Source organism: Melopsittacus undulatus, chromosome 4 (assembly GCF_012275295.1).
Source record: "Melopsittacus undulatus isolate bMelUnd1 chromosome 4, bMelUnd1.mat.Z, whole genome shotgun sequence".
Lineage (NCBI taxonomy): Eukaryota > Metazoa > Chordata > Aves > Psittaciformes > Psittaculidae > Melopsittacus > Melopsittacus undulatus.
This window is the reverse complement of record NC_047530.1, coordinates 80,960,565-80,979,770: the sequence shown is the minus strand read 5'-3', so window position 1 is coordinate 80,979,770 and position 19,206 is coordinate 80,960,565. Positions and strand designations below refer to the sequence as shown.

The 19,206-nt window shown below is 38.1% G+C and overlaps 1 protein-coding gene across 1 annotated transcript in view; it reads right to left on the bottom strand.

Moving 5' to 3' along the window:
- Positions 1 to 14,973: 14,973 nt before the first annotated feature.
- The window catches only part of DPP10 (dipeptidyl peptidase like 10), a 234,834-nt gene continuing 230,601 nt past the window's right edge, over positions 14,974 to 19,206 (bottom strand). The window contains exons 23-26 of the mRNA XM_005154047.3: positions 18,968 to 19,026; positions 18,807 to 18,879; positions 17,383 to 17,456; positions 14,974 to 15,930 (exon numbers count right to left, since the gene is read on the bottom strand). Of these exons, the coding sequence (XP_005154104.1) occupies positions 15,793 to 15,930; positions 17,383 to 17,456; positions 18,807 to 18,879; positions 18,968 to 19,026 (344 nt within the window). The 3' untranslated portion in view covers positions 14,974 to 15,792. The remainder of the gene's footprint in view (positions 15,931 to 17,382; positions 17,457 to 18,806; positions 18,880 to 18,967; positions 19,027 to 19,206) is intronic.

Genomic DNA, 19,206 nt, shown 5'->3' with positions numbered 1-19,206 from the left:
GCGTAACACATGGTTAGCCTTTTTACTTATGCAGTAATAACAGGCTATCTTCTCAAGACTCATACCATAACCATACCTGCAAGTAGAATTTAGGCAATTGCACCTTGTAAAACAGCTGTGAAGGGGCTGTTGCAGTGTAGAGGACAGCATGTGCAGGAGCAGCTGGCCTGTGCATGTGAATATGCCTTCCTTATTTGCTGGCTATAGTGCCGATGCATATCTATGCAAGACACCGACTGAGACTATGAGAAGAGGGAATCTAAAGAAATCCATAGGGCTGTTACTAATTTTCCTAGGAGCAAGCCTGTTATCCCCTTTTCTATCAAGCCCTCATCAATGAGATAGATAAGAAGAACCTGTGTACAAAGCATAGAGTGCACAGCAGATGCGGAACGAAGGAGATATAGAAAGCCGGCAAATTGATCATTCAAACAAGAGTGGGTGAATTTGCCCCCAAGGGCCTCTGCAACTTTTGTTATTAAAATAAATACTGACTCGTTATTTTATATTCTTTTTCACCATAACTTTTACCAACCTGTAATTACCATTCCTATTGTACATAAGACCACATTCACTTGTGAGCACCTGTGGTCCTATGAGTATAAGGCTAAGCCATTAAAACAGTAGGCCAATTCTAAATTAACCTGCAAACCGGAGTGTCTGCAATTATCTCCTCTCAAAGCCATTTCAGGCAGAAGAAATCCTGTTACTGTCCTCCCTCTGCTGCCTCTCTGAGGACATCTCTCTAAGGCAGGAGAACACAGAGCCCCGGAGGGGTTCCCAGAATGGCTGATAATCAATATGACCCCACTGATACCCTGGCTATTTTGCTTTCCTGGATAGACCAGTGTCATAGACCAGCGAAGAAAGATGGATTACCCTGGGCCCCTATAGCTCTGATAAATCAATGCAGCTGATCTACCAAAGTTAAGCAGACTTTAGGACAAGGTTGTGGTAGAAGGACAGTACAAAATGGCCATAATTCCAACAGAATTTGGCTCATGGCATTGGTTGCTGGCAAGACTATACATGAATACAGCTGTAGGCTACAGTTTTCGAATGCCCATCAGATACAAGTGAGGGAATATCAGTATATCTCATTAGTTTTCACTAAGATAAAGAGCTCAAAATATTAGACAAATATGTTTTCTGAAAATAAAATTCTAGCAGGAAAGAGCTGTCAACATCAGCAGGAAAAAAACGTGCTCATCAAGAGATGCTTCCTAAAGAGACAGCAGAGGTGTCACTGAGAGAAGCTTAAGAATGAATGGGTACTGAAAGCCATACTACATTTTTTTATACTACCGATTACTGGTCACAGAGGCCTCCAATCTCTTGAAGAAAAAGCATTTCAATCTCTTACACTGGCACAACTATCCACATAAGCATCAAGGAAGGGTTTTCTGGAGTTTGGAGATGAAGCACCAGTTTATCCTAATGAATCCAGAATGAATCCTGAAGAAATGTTCTCAGAAACACCAACTAAAGCCTCTGCTTACACAGAAAATGAAAGGTACTTTACGAAACCAAGATAAAACAGATTAACTCTGATAATTTCTCTGCCAGGTCAGAAACAACCTTTTTCTACAGCAACTTGAGACCAGATTCAATGTTTATTTTTCAAGTCGGAAGCCTGATGCACAATGACAGCCACACTTTAAGTGCAGTACGTACAAGACATCCCACTCAGGGATGTTTCACCTCTGGATCATGCACAACTTTCAGCACCAGGTAGGTGCCAGCAGCCCTACCACTGTCAAGGGGGAGGATAGCTCAGTTCCATTGAGACTGTTTAAAAGTAGTCACTTGATTACACATGGCAGAAGGAGCCAAATTCTCCACTTATGTTGCAGTGGTGCTGCTACAGGTAGCCTTCAAAATGGATTAATTTAAACAGCCTATGCAATTTGACATTGGAGACATCACCTGGAAGTCAGTTCTGTCCGTGGGCAATAAGAGTGCAGAAGCAGGTTTTCCCACAGCATTTAGGCATTTTCCCTTCTGATTATTCTTCCTGGTCATCTCCCACCTATGATAGCTGGCAAGTACAGTCTGTCACAAACAAAATAAGGGGTTGGATGATGGAAAAATCAAAGCAGCTACCCAGAAGCTTGCACCGTGAGTTAGCCAGGTCCTACCTCCCTCACTTGCTACAACAAGGGTGGTAAAATACCGGAACAGGTTGTCCAGAGAAGTGGTAGATGCGCCATCCCTGGAGACATACAAGGTCAGGCTGGATGTAGTTCTAGCCACCTTATCTACTTGAAGTGTCTCTGCTCATTGCAGGGAGGTTTGACTAGATAACCTTTGAAGTTCCTTTCACACCCAAATTATTCTGATTCTGTGATTTCTTGTCAGGATATAAAAGATAAAATGTAAAGAGAAATATAAAGAACCTGACTTTACGCCTAGTAAACAGGAGGGGGGAAAATGCAGACAACATGCAGGGAACATGCAGGGAAGAAGGGTAACAGGTTTTTTTTTTTTTTTTTCCAGTGACTCTATGGCAAAATTTCAAAACTATGCTAAAATAAAGAGGAACAAAAAAGGCAACAACCATGGGATAAGACATGACAGTCACTGAAGGAGAAGGACAATTTGCCTGGCAAGTTTTCTCTGGGCCACTTAACTACCATGATAGTTGTTTATTCTTCCTTCTGCTAAACATTTACCATTCCACATGGCACTCAACTTTACCATCCGCGAGGATGGCGATTGATCGGAAGAAGCCCAAGTCACAGTGTGTTTAGCTTCCATCCTGTATTCCAGTCTTACTAAACGCCCAGGAGGAAATGCTTACCTGGGTGTGGGAAGGCAGTGCTAAGTTTCTCTTGGTTTTTACTCCCACTTTCCAATAAAACAGAGTGCAATCAAGAGTGGCAATGCACTGCACTTTTGCTAAACATAAATCCTAAGAATCAATACAAATAATTATTTAACTGGACTATATAATACAAACGGTTTATTTTGCTTAATCTCTTTGCCTTGCCCTCACCCCTACAAAGCCTCTGTTGGTTCAGCATAAGTAGTGTGCCAATACATTAGAGTTAAGTATTTAAGGTAATAAATCATTCATTTTTTGTGCTTTTTCACACATCTGCTTCACATATGGGGAAACAGAAGTCCTAGTAGTTAGGTGTTCTAATTGTGTTACAATGTAAAATGTCAGAAGTAAATCTGTGATGCATTTGGAAATCTATGTCATAAACTTAGCTTGGAAGAACAGAGTTATCTTTGGAGTTTTCACTAGACACTGGATATTTTGGTCTTTCAGGTTGGAAGAGCTGTGCTTCACCGTGGCCAGAAATGGATTAGGAAGACTGTCAAACAAGATTGGCTCAAACCCTAATAACCCTTATCATTCCTCTTTAGAGAGGTTATTTACAAATAGTTCAGCAAGACTTGGATTCCTATGCTTTGTATTTTCATTCTGGTAGAAAGAGCATTCACACAGGATAGAGCAAAAGAGATCTCCCCTGGACAGAATAAGGCACATAGGAAGTTATTGTCTCACATAAAGTATCTGAAGTGACAGAACAAGACTGTGTCTATCAATACACAAAGTTTGCACTGGTTTCATTCAAGTGCAGCTCACAAATACTGAACCTCTGGTTTCCTCTAGCACATTCAGATGCAGAGAAAAGTACCTTAGAAAACAATAGGTGATTTTATTCTCTCAAAGGAAACAAAAGAACTCTGTAGCATTTGCTCAGTATTTTGTAATAGGACCAGTGTGGTTCCTTCTGTGTTGTCCCTGTACAATCTGCACCAGACTAGGTTAGAGAGATCAGGGCAAGAGGGCAAGACAGGTCTGATCCAAACCCATTGAAAGCAACTGAAAGATACCTGCTGACTTCATCAGCCTTTGCATGCAACCCTTTGAGAATCACTGATGATGTTACAACACTTCTTATGAAGCCACATGCCTCAAGCATACTAGAGTTTATGCTTGCTAAAACACCACAACAGAGCTCTCGGCTGCAGAGCTGATGGTGGGGTGCAGCAAGGCTGACTGTCCCAGCAGAAAGCACAAGCACAGCACAAAGTAAGGTTAACAGAGGGGGAGCAAGAGGGAAATTTCCATACTCCTACCATTAGCTGCTTTAAATTTGTCATGCTGAATGACAGGCTTAGAAAGGTAACCTGGCTATTATTAACATGCAGAAATCTGACTGCAAAGATGTCAAGACAGTCAGGCAGAATAATCTTTTGCTTGAATGTGTTTTAAGCACAATAATATTGAGAAAAAAATTTACTAATTGCTATAGAAATAAGTTGCAAGATTATCTCTTTCCTGAGCTATCCATAAAAAGCCTTTGGGCTATATTTCTTGCATTGTAACAGGATAAGGAGCTTATATCAGAGCCATCTTGATTCTGAAGGACAAAAGGAACAAACATGTGCTGGGAGGGAAAAGGAACAGAGGCCAGTTCTCTCCGTATTTTCCTTTGGGAACTGTACTTTGCCATAAAAGTAGGGTGTTTATTGTTTATGATCTCCAGCAGAATTTTGTTGTAGGCATTTTGAGTAATAAAGTGTTACTGCATTCACCTGGAGAGAGTTATAAGTTGTTTTAGCCAGTTCTTTTGAAAAACTTTGTGAAAATGCTTTCATCCATAAATATAAGAGTTCAGCTTCTGTATTCTTGAAAAGGAGTAGGATGCATGTGAAGGAAAAACACAGATGTCAGATAACAGGATAATTAAAATATAGGAAAAAAAAACCACCTGAGAAGGGGGAGTACCAGGGAGGTGGGTGGGACAGACAACTCCTAAGTATTTTTTCAGCTATTTAGCAAGAGATAATCTTGTTCCAGCTCCAAAGCAAAAGCACATAAGACAAGTATTAGCACATTTTCACAGAGGAATTCAAGAAGATGCACCAGGGTGGTTTGGATAAACAGAACATCTGTGAAGAATGCAGGAAACTGTCAGATCTTTGGTCCCTACCATGAGGTTGTTTCCTATGGGCTGAAGTAGCATTTTTCTTGGTACAGAAAGGACTATCACAGAATCTGTCCAAGTACAATACATAAACTTAAGGGGGCCAAGGGCAGGATGTATGCTAGCCCTGCGGTACCAATGTTAACTACAGAAATAAGCCTCTACACTGCAACCTTTAAGTGATGTAGAAACCAAGTCCCTCTGATTCTGTGGGGAACCATATTGTTGTGGGGTTTTCTGTTTTTGTGGGGGTGTTTTTGTTTGTTTTGTTTGTTTGTTTGTTTGTTGGTTTTTTTTTAGAAATGACACAAAATTGTAAGAAAAGCCTCCTGGCTTGCAGACTTGCTCCTCATTTAATTAGCTGAGGTTTATGCTGCTTCTGGTCCCCTGGCTCAGGGCCCACTTTAAATCAAGAAATCAAGATGTCTTGGGCACCCATGCTGCAGTTTCAAATGCCTACAGCACTGAACAGTATCTTTGATTTCAGCTGACTTGCTGTTTTTCCTGCAGCTTTTCAACAGCTTGCCATTTGAAAGCTGAGCTACAGAATCTGAAAACAGGTGGCATAGCCGTATATTATTTATATATTAGGTCTGTCCACTTGACTGTTTCATTCAGGTGTGAACACCAGATTTGGAATCCTTCTTTCTGATAGTCAAAGCATTGTAGCTCACCCAAAATTCATTACATCACTTACCTTCAGTCCACAAACCCATTTTTAGTACCAGCATTTCAGCTCTACTTAGTGTAAGCATAGACTTTCTCCTTTTCAGGCAGAAATGTAATGGCTGGAAGCCTAAAATAAACCCATAGTAAAACTGTTTATTTTGGGGTTTGGTCCCTTGGAAACAAAAAGCAGGTCTTACCATTTTTCTTTCCTTTGCAAAGAGTGATTAGAGATGCACAGAACTGCACACAGATGTGTCCCATGCTCTGAAAGAAGAAGTGCTGATGTTGTCAGAGTCTCCTCCAGAAGCTTTGCTTTTTTTTTTTTGTTTTAACCATTTTTGCACAAGACGAGGCTTTAGTACTTAAAAAAATTGTACCTTTCCAGTTTCACTTCCTCTGTCTCATCATCCTGTCCCTGGTATCTGAACACGTTATGTCCTGTATATCTACATCACAGGGATATTTTATGCACAGAATTACCTGGAAAACCAAGATACAGAGGAGGCACATGCATATACAGCAGATACTGTGACATGGGAGTTTCTCTATGTTTTTTATCTAAAGATATCACAAAACTGTAGCAGAACTATATTTCCATGTATCTGTTTTCTTATCAATCAACTTTGCTATAAAATAATTCAACCTTTTGTACTGCAAACTGACAGTTCTTATAAATGTATTATTACATCAAGTATAATCTTCCTCTCTGCACATAACTATCTGCACCCTTAGTCTGGGTTTAGATCCTCTAGTAATCTGGGTCCCGCACAGATTTCCCACAGAGCAGTAATCATACAAAGCTTCATTCCTTTTTATTTTCCTCATCCATGTTAATCTAGTCTGTACCCATGGTACATGTATCATCTCTAGATATATTTCTGCATTAACCAATGGAGTTTATAATTCTCAGCATCTCTTAAAATGGTCCTGCGTACCAGTTCTTATGTTACACAGTACAGCTAAAAATACTTAAATGAGACATTAAGAATATGAATAATCCCCCCTTCTCAAGTTGTATGCATTCTTTTACTTTCATGACATTATGGTAATTGCCTACACCACTTTTGCTGGGAATTTTTTTCCACCTTAATTACCTGGTCATGTACTATTAGGGATGTTAATATGGTCATTAAATGTTGCAAACAGCTTTCATTTTTTGCTCTCTGTAAAATTAATATTCCTGCAATTCAGAAATGTCCAGCCATATGCATATTTTTATACTTTGACATGCCTTAAACTATGCTCAGTACCAAGTTTATTACAGCATTAAATTGATCTTGCTCTAATAATCAATGTATAAATAATCAATTTAATACTATAATGAAACATAAATCAGCTAACTCTGTTGAGTGTGCTGAGCTGCAGTGACATTTGGTGATCATGCACAGCAACATTTGTACAAGCTTCAGTTAGGGAAGGTGGCAGGTTAATTGGTTCAAAACACAAATGCAGTGCAGCATCCATAATAAACAGCCTGTACCAGCATGAAGAAGGGGAAAAGAATGGGAAACCTGATTCGACTCTTTTCAGACATCCCTTCTCAAATTAAGTGAGGTGTAGCAACACCTTGTGTTTGTGTGCAAACCACCCCAGAAAGTTTACAAATTCAATTCAGGAAAAATACAATGAGCTGTGCCAGGGAAGGTAAGTGTTATATAGACAGGAAGGCATTACTTATAGTGATTAATCTGTAGACATAGCTCAAGTGTCTGCCTGCAGAAGTAGTGAGAGCAACAGAGATTCACCCTATGTATAGCAAAGACATTTCAAAAGCTCATGGCAGGCATGCACATGGCATAAATCCCGGGTGTTTGACAGCCTGGGGCTTTGCTGAGCCTTTGAAAGTCCCAGCAGAGGCTCTGCCCCAGGAGAAGATCCCACAATGCAGCACAAGAGGCAGGCATTGCACACAAAGCTCAGGAGAGCAGAAAGTTTGTGGTTGGAGCAGGTGGGGAATGGGTAAAATCTGTGGGACGCTTGAGGAGGTGCTGTGGGACCCCAAGGAAGGAGAGGCAAGAGCACGTTCTCTCCTTGGCTTCCCGCTCCTGGCAGCATCACCTGCTGATCCAGCCCTAGCCCCATCATTGCACCCCCTTTTACCCCTGGGATGTTGTCCCTACAAGCAAGATTTGCTTCAGCTCTGGTTGTACCCAGGTGAGGATGCTACAGTCACAAATGCTTAAAATACGAGTTGTCATCAGGAGAAAGTATTACTGGCATACTAACAATAAATTTGTGTCTCCGTGTATAGGGTGTTTCCTCCTTGCACACAGTATTTTGAGCACAGCAGCAGTAGGGTTTCTTTGGGAAGATGGAGAGCCTATCCATAACAGTATGTACACAGACTTTGAATATGATAAGAAACCAATCCTTAACAGAAAAGTTATCATTTATAAACCTGAAACATTTCTAAACTACACGATATTTATGAGATTTATCCACAGCAGTGTCAAAGTGCCATATGCCATTTAAGCATGGAAGCTGTTATTTCAAAACATGTTTGGCTCAGACAGTTCTGCTGTCTTAAGTATGATGTGTAAAAGATGCTCCACACTTTTCTCTGCCTTAACATCATCATACTTCAAAACAGGCTTATATAAATTTTTGAGCTGCCTATTGCCTACCCTTGTGAGCCTGGCAGCAGGTTTTATAGAGAAGAAAGGAGGGCCTTCAGCCAGTGTTTAAGTGATCTGCTCATCTCTACAGAAGACCATGGCATGGACCTTCCCTATCATACCCTCTCCCACCGCCAGATCCAGAATCCATTTGCATAATGGTTATACAAAGGAAAAAAACATCTAAGAACTAGGTCACAACTCTGAAGTGTTGTCTCTAGCACTTCATATGTCATCAGCTGCAGTTTAAACAGTAACATACAGGTGCTGGCACCCAAGGCTGCAATGCATCCCTGTTAGATAGCAAGAGTAAAAATACCAGCTGCCTCTACTCACTACCTACGGTGAGCATAATAATATTAACAGTTAACTGTAGAATAGTAGTGACCTGAAAATGTCTTCCATGAGCAACCCTGACTCACAATTTATGTCCTTATGTCTGAACAGGGATCTAGTTGTCAAATACCTCAATCAAAGGTTTCCTTTGTTTTTTAAAGAAAGCAGGGGGAACCTTTTTCTTTAAGGATAGCTCAGTTCAGCTGCAGTTCTTTTACCACCCTTCAAGTAGGGTTTTTGATGTTTTAAACTTTTCAGATATTCCACACAAAGGCTCCTTATTGAGAACTCACTTTTGCTTAGTCCATCCATGACATCTTTCATTTGAGGACTGTGCTCCTTTCCTTACCAAAGCATTCTTTCATAAACTGCCAAAGCAAAGCAGGTTGGATTTGTCGTAAACCAGCTGGACAACAGATTGCTGTTCTCTTTCTGTTTTAAAACAAGTGTCGGGAAAGTTGGGGGTTGAAACAACACATTCCCCCCCCCCCCTTTTTTTTTTTTTCCAGGAGCATTTTTATTTTAGCTTGATTTTTTGGTATTTAAAATCTTATTAAAATCAGACTTTGAAGGTTTCTTGAGTTTGTTCATTTATTCCCTCCTTCAGTTATGCCATATTTGGAATAAAAGGAAGATTCAGTCTTCTTTACTGGAAATTTGTAAGCTTCCTCCTTCTGATCAGCTCTATTTGTTCCTATATTGGGTAATGAACATCCTGTCCTACTTTACACAGCTTTCTGTGGCTGATGCTCTCCTTTCAACCATGAAGCTCCCTTTCCCAAGATGGCATTTAGGCTGCTCCCAGTCCCCACGGGTGCTCTTTAACTCTTCTCTAGTGGCATAGGAAAGCAAACCAACCATTATGAGAAGGCTGACGTAGTCTTCTTGTGCATCCACAAAGAACCAGATACATTTAGCACTCAGCCTCAAAAGTTTGGTCTCTGCTGTAATTAATAAATGCTAGTTTGCATACCAAAGGAATTAAACCTCCTCATCCTATTCTCATTACATCATAGTAAAACAGTCTCATCCTAATGCTGTCTGTGAACCTCATTTCTTCACTCAGGGTAAATGGCACCTTGCTTTGTTTTCCCACTGTGCCACTTGATGCAATTAGCTCAATCTCCTGCTCTTCCAATTTGTTATTGCTAAGCTCGTTTTCTTTTTTTTTAGTAAAAAGCTTTTTTTTTTTTTTTTTTTTTTTTTTTAGTGAAAACGTGTACTGATAGTCAATTCAGGCTCTTTATTGAAAAAATCTGATCATAATCTTGCTTTCAACCCCACCTCAGAAACGAGTTCTTGAACTAAAAATTGCAGGACAAATCAAATCTAAAAAAAAAAATTATACGCTCTCTCACAGACCTCCTTTTAAGCCTGAAAGTTCTTTCCAAACTATTTTTCCACACTGCTGTTTCTTTTGACATACTTAATTCCACTTTGCACTTTGAAATGATCGTACTTGTTCCTTCATTTGTGGCTCTCTGCTTCCTAGTATAACGTATATTTTTGATATGATGTTCTATAAAATCTCCTTCAAGTATTTCCCTGGTACTCAGATGCACTGTATTTCCAGAGGCAATTCTTACAAGAACAGCTAAGCCCCCCTTGTCCAACTTTAGTACAATTTCCATTAAAATAAAAAAAAAAATCATCTACCAAGCAGCCCAATAAATGTAGCATCTACTACAACCCAAAAGGAAGAACAGTTAACTTGCAAATGGAAATAGCCTTAAATTGTAACAAAGTGCAGTTTTGCAAAACAAAGTATTTCCCTGTAATTGCTTATTTCAAATGTGGAATTATATTCCTATAATGACTGACATGTACAATATAAATGAAACTTAAACACAGGACTACAAGTCCGTGAGAAACCATGTAATTCATCATTCTTTTGTGAAAATAACTGAATGTCCTGGCTCTCCTGCTTTAGTTGAAAGTTTACTGAATCAAGCTTCAGCTGTATTTGTCTCTAAGGTTACCAAGTTTCATGGTACATGGTACTACACCACTTTATTTTAGAGCAAGAGCTCTGAATAGAGCAACATATTGCAATAAAACATCTCCTCACAAGTCTTACCTCTCCCAATGACACTGAAAACCTTCTCAAAAATTGATCCTACACATCATTTTGTCAAACATATACCAGGAAAAGGCTGGGAGGTGCTGCTGCTGGAACCACCAGTGTGCTCTTTCAGGCTTCTGCTCTTTGTTAAGATTTTGGAAGGATCTGCCCATTTTATTAATGCAACTCTTCCATAGCAGTAACAGAGACAAAATACTGTGTCCATGCATACATTCCCTTTCCTTTTCTCCACAGTGATGTTAGAGCATTTGCAGGCACTGCGGGAGCTGTTAATTTCTGCCAGCTGGTCTCTAAACTGGAGTGTGTTTGAGTTGATTGCCGAGCGCCCTGACCAAGCTTCCCACCCTCACCTTCGACTAACTGGAGAATAGCCAAATGACATTTTTAAAGCAGATTTTTGCTTTTCCTGATGTAACCATTTCATGTCTTTGCCTATCAATCGCATCTTATCCCAGTGCCCCATCCCTGACTGATCCAGAAGGGGCCTTGACAGACTAAGCTCACAGACTACAATTCTCCTTCACAGAGAGCTGTGAATACTCTGTACTGGGTGGACGATGAGACCATCTGCCTGTATAGGAACCTGCTCCCTTAACATCAGCTGTATGTAAACACCTAAATCCTCTTAGAAGCACCCCTGACAGTTGTACTCTCAGCTCACTTATGATACAAAATATATTTTAACAGAAACATTTTTTAGCAGAAACATTTTTCTTATCACTTTGCTTAGGGAAATATTTCCTGAATATCTTTCTATCAATTATATTCCCTCTGCAGAGTCTTTCCCCACCCCTATTTTTTCCTTTGGTCAAGACAGGGGCTGTTAGCACTTTCTGGGATATTTTAATCAAAAAGAGTTGTACCTATCATTCATGTCCTCATGGGATATAGCCATTATTAAATCAATTTTGTTGTTGTTGAGTTAGACTTATGTGAAAGTAGGATATTGGATTTCTGAACTAATTACGCAAGCAAGAACTCTGGTTCCAAGTTTAATGGAAACTCTGGACTCCATACACTCAGGTGGTGTAATTTCCTTAATTCTATCCAAACACCTGATCAACTTGATCTAACAAGCACTGGAAAACAGTAATTTATTTTACTTACCACTGCATGCTTTGGTACACTGTTTGTGGGAAATGTGTTGCATTAGGTCCCTGGTGACAGAATTACCAACATCTGTCATCCACCTACCTCCTTGAAGCCAGGCTCCTTGACTTTCACATATGAAACGCGATAGATAGATAGATAGATAGATAGATAGATAGATATTTAACTAAATTATTTCTTTTCAAGGCTCCAGGCACCTCAGAAGTTGTGACTCTCCTTAGCCACATCGCATGAGCTCTCCATTCTCTGAAGCACTCTTGAAATTGTTCAAAGGAAAAAAGGATCTTAACAGTACTGAAAGATGTTTTGCAGAAGATGCACTGGTAATCAATACTGGTGAGCTTCTTCCTTCCCCAGAGGCAACCGACTTGACAGCAGGAGTTATTTGTAGTAAATATAAAATGCTAGGACCACCGCACCTTGCCTACGTGTTTTTAGACTGTGCAAAAGAAACTGGTATTCAGTCTCTTTGGGCAAGTCTTCCTCTTGCTGTAATTTCTTTAGTAACATCTAATAAACCTGCAAAGAGAGATACCTTGTATCCTCTGCATTTTATTAAAAGGAACACTCAACACTCCCAGGTTTCCATGGAAAATCTTTGGCTTCAGATCAAATACAAGCTCTTCTGTCTTAAAAGCATAATTTCTCAACTAAATGAATTTAACTGACTTCATACTCAAAGTAAGTGTCAGAGCTGAGAGAACAGAGGCTACCATCTTCATTTTCAGACATGAGTAGATCTACATATGCCAGAAACATAGGAACAATGAACAGTTGGTTATAGCAAATCTTAGCAGATGTTGATGAAACCAGGTCATAAATAATTTTATCTTCACTGCAAAAAGATTGAAAAAATAAATTTAAAAATAATCATCCTTTCTTTGTACTCAACAATCTGGAAAAAAACTTCCAACGGACAAGCTGTTACTCCAGATTTTGTAATACAGTTTCAATATAACCTACAGGTTTTACGGATTTTTCAAGTCCTTATATAGAAGAAAAAGAAGAGAGGAAATCAAGAAGGTGGAAATAAGCTCTAGCAAGCAGTAAACAGATATGCTGATGCCCTAGGTTTCCATAAATTAATAGGTCTAGTCTAGTAAATTAAATATTTTAATGGCAGCTGAATCAAACACTAACTTTTCAGACCTATAATATTGTGCTTAACACTGCTTAACAATGGATAAGCTACAAAACCCCTACACTTTTCATGCCATTTCTGTGCAGTGTGCACTAATTCTTGATCAATACTACAGATCACAGACTAATTAATGAGTGATTGCCATTAGTTATGCATGTAGAATGATAGATAATATTAAGTTGTGCTGCAAATGGAAGAAATATCTGAACATGTTAGAAGAGTAGAGATACCCCTTGAACCAAACTCTTTAGTCTAACCAGAATCAGTGATTCCATCTGTAATATCTGAATTGAATGAATATATAAAAATTTCAGTAAAACAACTTAATCTGGGTCTGATGATCACCTCTGTATACACATTTATATAAAAATACCTGTATTTGTAGCACAGTGTGAGAAATATTAAAAACATTAAAAGCATATCACATTTCCACACAGATAACCCACATTTCAGATAACACTTTTTAAACATTCTGGTCCTGGCAAAAAGCATTCTTATAGAAACCATGTCCTCATGCTACCTTAATATTCAGATAAATTGATCAAAATTGTAGGTGGAGGTGGAATGATGTGGTAGAAAGAGTAGGGAACAGGGGTTTGAAACAGAGAGATATAGGGAAAGGAAGAGACAGGTTGTGGGTTCCACAGATCTGGGATAACGTACTTCCTGAGCACATGCATAATCCTATTGATGAGACACAAGAGTTGTTTTTTTTTTTTTTTGCAGGTAACTTAAAGCTATATATGTATGAAAAGTAGTAAATATAAGGACATAGTTGCTATCTTGCAGAGAAACAGCCAGTTCATATTGAGAAGAGTTAGCCTTTTCATGTCAATGTGTGCACACATCTTGTGGTTTTAAAATCACAATCTAGAAGTCCCAGTCACTAGAAGACTTTAAAATGTTGCTCCTCTACATAAAACAGAATTTTCAAAACCTTCCTTGAATTCTTCTCTTACATTTTTGTTGTTTTGTATGGTGTTATTGTAGTTCATCTAACAGTCTCCATACATACATAATGTACCTATACTATATAAGTATATATACTCTATATGTACTATAAATACCACAAAGCAAAGCCATACTTTGTGGTGACACTGCGACCCAAACAAGATATCATTGCACATTAAAATTGTATTAAAATAATTGAAAAAATAGTTAAACATTGCTAATAAAACAAGATAAATACTAAACATTAAGAGACAGAGATTTTCGAGTGTTCCATAAAACACCACCTTTCAGACAACTTAATTATTTGCATCATAAAAAATGCTAACTGTGAAATAAAATATTCCAAAAGAAAGTAACGAGTAAAAAGCTTCAGGTAATTTTTGATTATATTAAAACCAATTCCCATTTTTCATAAAATATGCAGAACTTTACATCTTAAATAGTATAGTTACCTTCAAAAAATTACTTTCTTTTTAATCTTGCAAGAAATGAAACCTTAACTGGGTAGGAAAGTATTTAGAATATATCCAGAAAGAAGAAAACCTATCTTATTCTCACGTAAGTGGCACAGCATATTTCACATACCTTCAGGAAGATACCTCAAATTAAGTCAACACTGTACTTGATTTCACTGATCGGAGTTAACACCCTGCAAACCCAAACTGGCTGCCTTATTTATTTCATAGTTTCAATTTCTACTGCTGTAATTCACTTCTGAATAAATAATAGAATTTATCTTGTCAGGAGCTTCCACTGCCTTGAATGAAAAAACATTTTGTTTCTTTGTGATGCTGTTGAAGCTGAATCCTGCTGCGACTTAATGAGCAGCTCTGGAATGAAAACTACTGGGTATGTTCCAGCAACATGGCCACCTTGATGAACATTAGAATTACATTGGAGACAAGAAGGAAGAAAATGAAAATTCACTATACAAAATATGTCTTCATTTGAGGAGTGAAGTAATTACTTAGTGGTGCTGTACACTGTTAATAAATTTTCTTTATCTGAAACTATAATTTAATATTTATGTATCTAATTTCCATCTGACAAAGTAGCATATTCTAAAATTAGAGTGTAACCAGAAAACTATTAACTACTATAAACAATACCAAAACACAACTCAAACATATTTTAAAGAAACAATAGATACGTTTTGGCCTGGGGAAATATTTCCATGGCAGATACTGTTTTAAATACAGCTGTTACTTATGTCTGGAAAAAATTCTTCAAGCTCAAAAAGATTTTCTGCTTAGCAAGTCCTGGGTATATTCATAAAGACCAAGAGTACACTACCAGAAAGTCCCTTATTGGTCACTTATTGGTACAGTAATAATAGTAAATGCTGAAATTGGGGGAAAAAATAATTTTCAGTATCAATGTTATATGATGCATTAGACAATATATCCCCTTTGAGCAGAAACTAGAGAAAATATCGTGCCCTTTATTATCTCTGTGGTTTCTTACGTGTAATAGACAGCAAAAAAATTGCACTTATTTTAATGTTACAGTAGAGTGTTAGATTGCAGCTCACCTTTTAAAATATTAGTGGCCATAATACTTATGATAGGTTGTGCATTATGCAAAGATGAATAAAGATGTGCATTTAAATTAAAAAACGAGCAACCACTTACAGAACCAACAGTGAGGCTTAACATAACAAACATGCACTAACCCTACACTTATGCGAAACTAAGTTCTTCCAGGAAACTGTAACCAACTGTTGACCTTCCACAAAAGTAAAGGTTTCGTCCCTTGGTAATATGTTTGGACTTTTTAGTTGAATTCCAGTTTATTAGCTCATTGTCTGTAAATGTGCTGTTCCACTGTGATATCCTTTAGCTGCCCTTGAGCTTTTCCAGAATCTGCAATCTTACAGTCACTTTTATTTAAGGTTTTATTGAGCTTAAAAGTAAGTCCCCTTCAGTACTACACAAACAGGCTTCCTTATTCATCCTCTTCAGGTTCCTGTGGTAAAATTGGTGTCTCCTCCTTTAAACAAGCATTAAAAAACCCAAGGATTGTGCTGTAAAGGTGATATTTGCTTTTCTCAGAAGCAACATTATGACCTTCATCCGGGTAGATCTAGCAGAGGAGAAAGGAAAAAAGTAAATAGTTTTTTAAAGGCTTTTCAAATATTTAGGGCTCTAATTTTCTTTCTATTTTCTTTCTGGGATCTTCAAAATGCTTTAGATGACACCAGGATGATAACATTAGTTTTATGGCATCAAGGAAAGCTAATAAAACTCTAAGTAAAACTCATTCTCTTGGAATTTGAACTTACATAAAAAAACCATTGCAGTGGGATCTGCAGAAGAGAAAAAAATTTATATTCTCAGTCATTGTACTTACAACAGTTTACTTAGTTGGCATTTTCAATAGTGTTGAGGCATCCAAATCCCATTAACATCAATAAGGATTAATTACCTCATGCTTTTAGGAACCTCTGAATAACTGAGCTTCTAAATGTTCAGTGGAAAACCTTTTTATACATATTTTAAACTATTTACCTATCTTATCTAAAGCCCATCATCTCTCCGAGAGTAGATATGGGCATTTTAATCTCTTAAGTCAAATTCCACTAGAAATTTCTCCCAAGTGAGGTTGAACAAAAATTTGCAGGCTGAATGAAGAAATCCAGGCCACAGGGTTTAGGACTAGAGAATTGCAGTGGCCTGAGGCAAAAAGTTTCAATTGCTTCCTCAAACTCATGATATGTTGCATGAGAAGCATTCAACAGGGCTCTTTCAAGAGTCCTGTCTTTCTTGCTTCTTCTTGCTTCTTCACAGTGATAGCTGGAACATATCCTACCCCACTCAGATTTTACACATAAAGTCCTTATTCCTTTATAAGGGATGCTAATCACCTTGTCACCATGTTCTCCCTGATGTAAACTCACACACTTCAGTGGAAACTACAGTTCACTTAAGGTTCAGTAAGGTCAAGGTTTGTAACATCTGAGATATTTGCAGGAGTGACCCAAACCCACATAATCTAATATTCAAGAAGATTTAATGCAATCAGAGCCCTTGGCCAGTAACATCTATGCACGCTGTAGTGGGTCTCATGCATGTCTGTACATCAGCAGCACGCCCTGCCCTCTCCCCAGCCTGTCTCTTACAGCACCCTCATCCTCTGCATAGCTATATAGAGAGAGATCAGCACTCTTCCCTTTTAGCTGCCTTTTAATGTTTTCTAATGTTGAAACTAAGGGGAAATTAGTTTCATATGACCCAATACTTTTTTAGTCAAAAAGGGACTAAACTGCATATGGACTCTAAAGCACTTTATACAGCATTGTAGAATAAACAGGTGGGAAAAAGACGAGAGAGGAGAAAGAGCCAGAAGAATGACAAGAAGATACAGCTCTTGATGGCCATACTAACAGTAAGGAAAATGGTATTAAATGGAGTTTTAACTGTAAATTGAAGTTATACTGGTTGCACTGTTGTAGAGACATTCCTTCCCAGGGAAGAAAAGGTAATATGAGGCTAAATGCTGACCTGTGTTTATAAGAAATGTCACAGCTGCACATACCTGCATAGTGTAATTAAGTCCAGCTTTTATTAGATGTTTAATTAGTTCTGCTGAATGCTGGAAGTGGACTTTAGCTGCAAGATAACAACATTTGGATAGTATTAGAAAAAGATAGGCTAATATGAAATAGTTATTTCTGTTAAACAGCTTTGACTGAAAATGTTTCCAACCTCTGTAATTACTGGATCTGAAGCTGACTATCTTTCTGGTGAGAACTGCACAGCCCCACCAGTTACAGCGATGCAGGGTGTAACAGTGGAGGTTTTGGAGAAGGAGCTGGAAACTCCAAGGGAAGCCATGACTTCCAGACATTCTGTGAGGACTCCTCTCTACCCTTGATTTACACATACTGCAAGAGTTTAGAGGTGTGTAAAACCATTCTGTTTGAACATCATGACAGTTTATAACTGTGTTAAAGGAAAGCACATTGGATTTTCTACTGCTTGCTCAGTATTGTTAAAGCCCACCATTCTTTAGGCAATGGACTTTTCCATCTGCAACATAGCAAAAACTTAATCTTTGTGAGGTAAAAAACGACAACTTTATTACCATGTCCTAATGCTGCAGAGCTCAAGCTGCAAGTGGGCTGGGTGTTGTCACTAGGTGTGATATTAAGCAAGGGCAGCAAGCAATCAAAGTCCTTGTCCTGAACACACAGTATTGCTTAGACATCTATCAGACTCCTAATTTCATCTATTGCTGAGTTCAGAGGAGTAGAAATTGCTGCTGCCTTTTATGATCATCAAAGTCTGAGACCCTCATGCCTGTTTAGTCACACAGTATTATCTTCGTCCCTCCCTTTCTGCTAGCACCAAAGCTTGCTCTTTAAACCTACATCAGTTAGGGAAGTTCAGAAAAATATACTACAGTCAAATTTAAATCTGTAATTACAAATTATATTGAGTGACATGTTATGATTCTGCTTAAAGTACTAGAACTTTGTTTTACTCATTTTCTGCCTTAAACTGCTGATAAAAGTGTAAGTGCTATTAAAAAGTTCCTTTTGTGTCAGCTTCAGATGCTTTGGCACTATTGATTTATTGGATGAAAAGTTTAACTTCCCATTTGGTGCTGTACTTTACCAAGCATCCTGATAATGCCTTCTTCAATTGCAGAATCTCTATGAATTTCAAATACCATTAGAAATGTATGTTGTTCTATTAGTAATTCATATAATACCTTTCACCAGCAGTATGGTGGTTTCCAAGTTTTAAACAAATTAGAACATACAGTACCTAAAAGGTAGAAAGACTCAGCAAAGTGTCATCAGTTTAGAGTTAGAAGTGACAACTGAAATAAAAAATCCTACTGGAGAGATAATGAAACTTAAAAATGTAGTTGCAAAGTGTGTGCCTAATCAGCCTTTGAATACCTGCCTATTAGAACCTCTGACTCCAAATGTAATTGCATCTGTAAATACTTACCGTCAGCTGTCCCATGAACTATTAGCAAATTTTCTTCTTTTAAACCATGAAGATTGTGTAATACACTGGATGCCTAGTAAACAAACACACACAGTGTGTAACTGAATTGCATTTTAGGAGTAAATCAGTAATTTTTAAGTCACTTGTTTATGCTGAGTTACCTGATAGGCATTTTCCTCTTTTGATGGAATACCAAGGTATCTTTCTGAAAAAGCTGATGCTGTGAAAGTAAAAACAAAAACTTGTGAATTCATCAAAATTGCTTCTGTTTTAAAACTCATCAGTTCTGACCTAGAGTCAAAAGCTCTTTAAGCCATTAAATCAACAAAGAGATGTTAATTTAAAACTAGAACATGCTATTTAAATGTATAACTTAACACCACATTTAAATAGTTAAAAA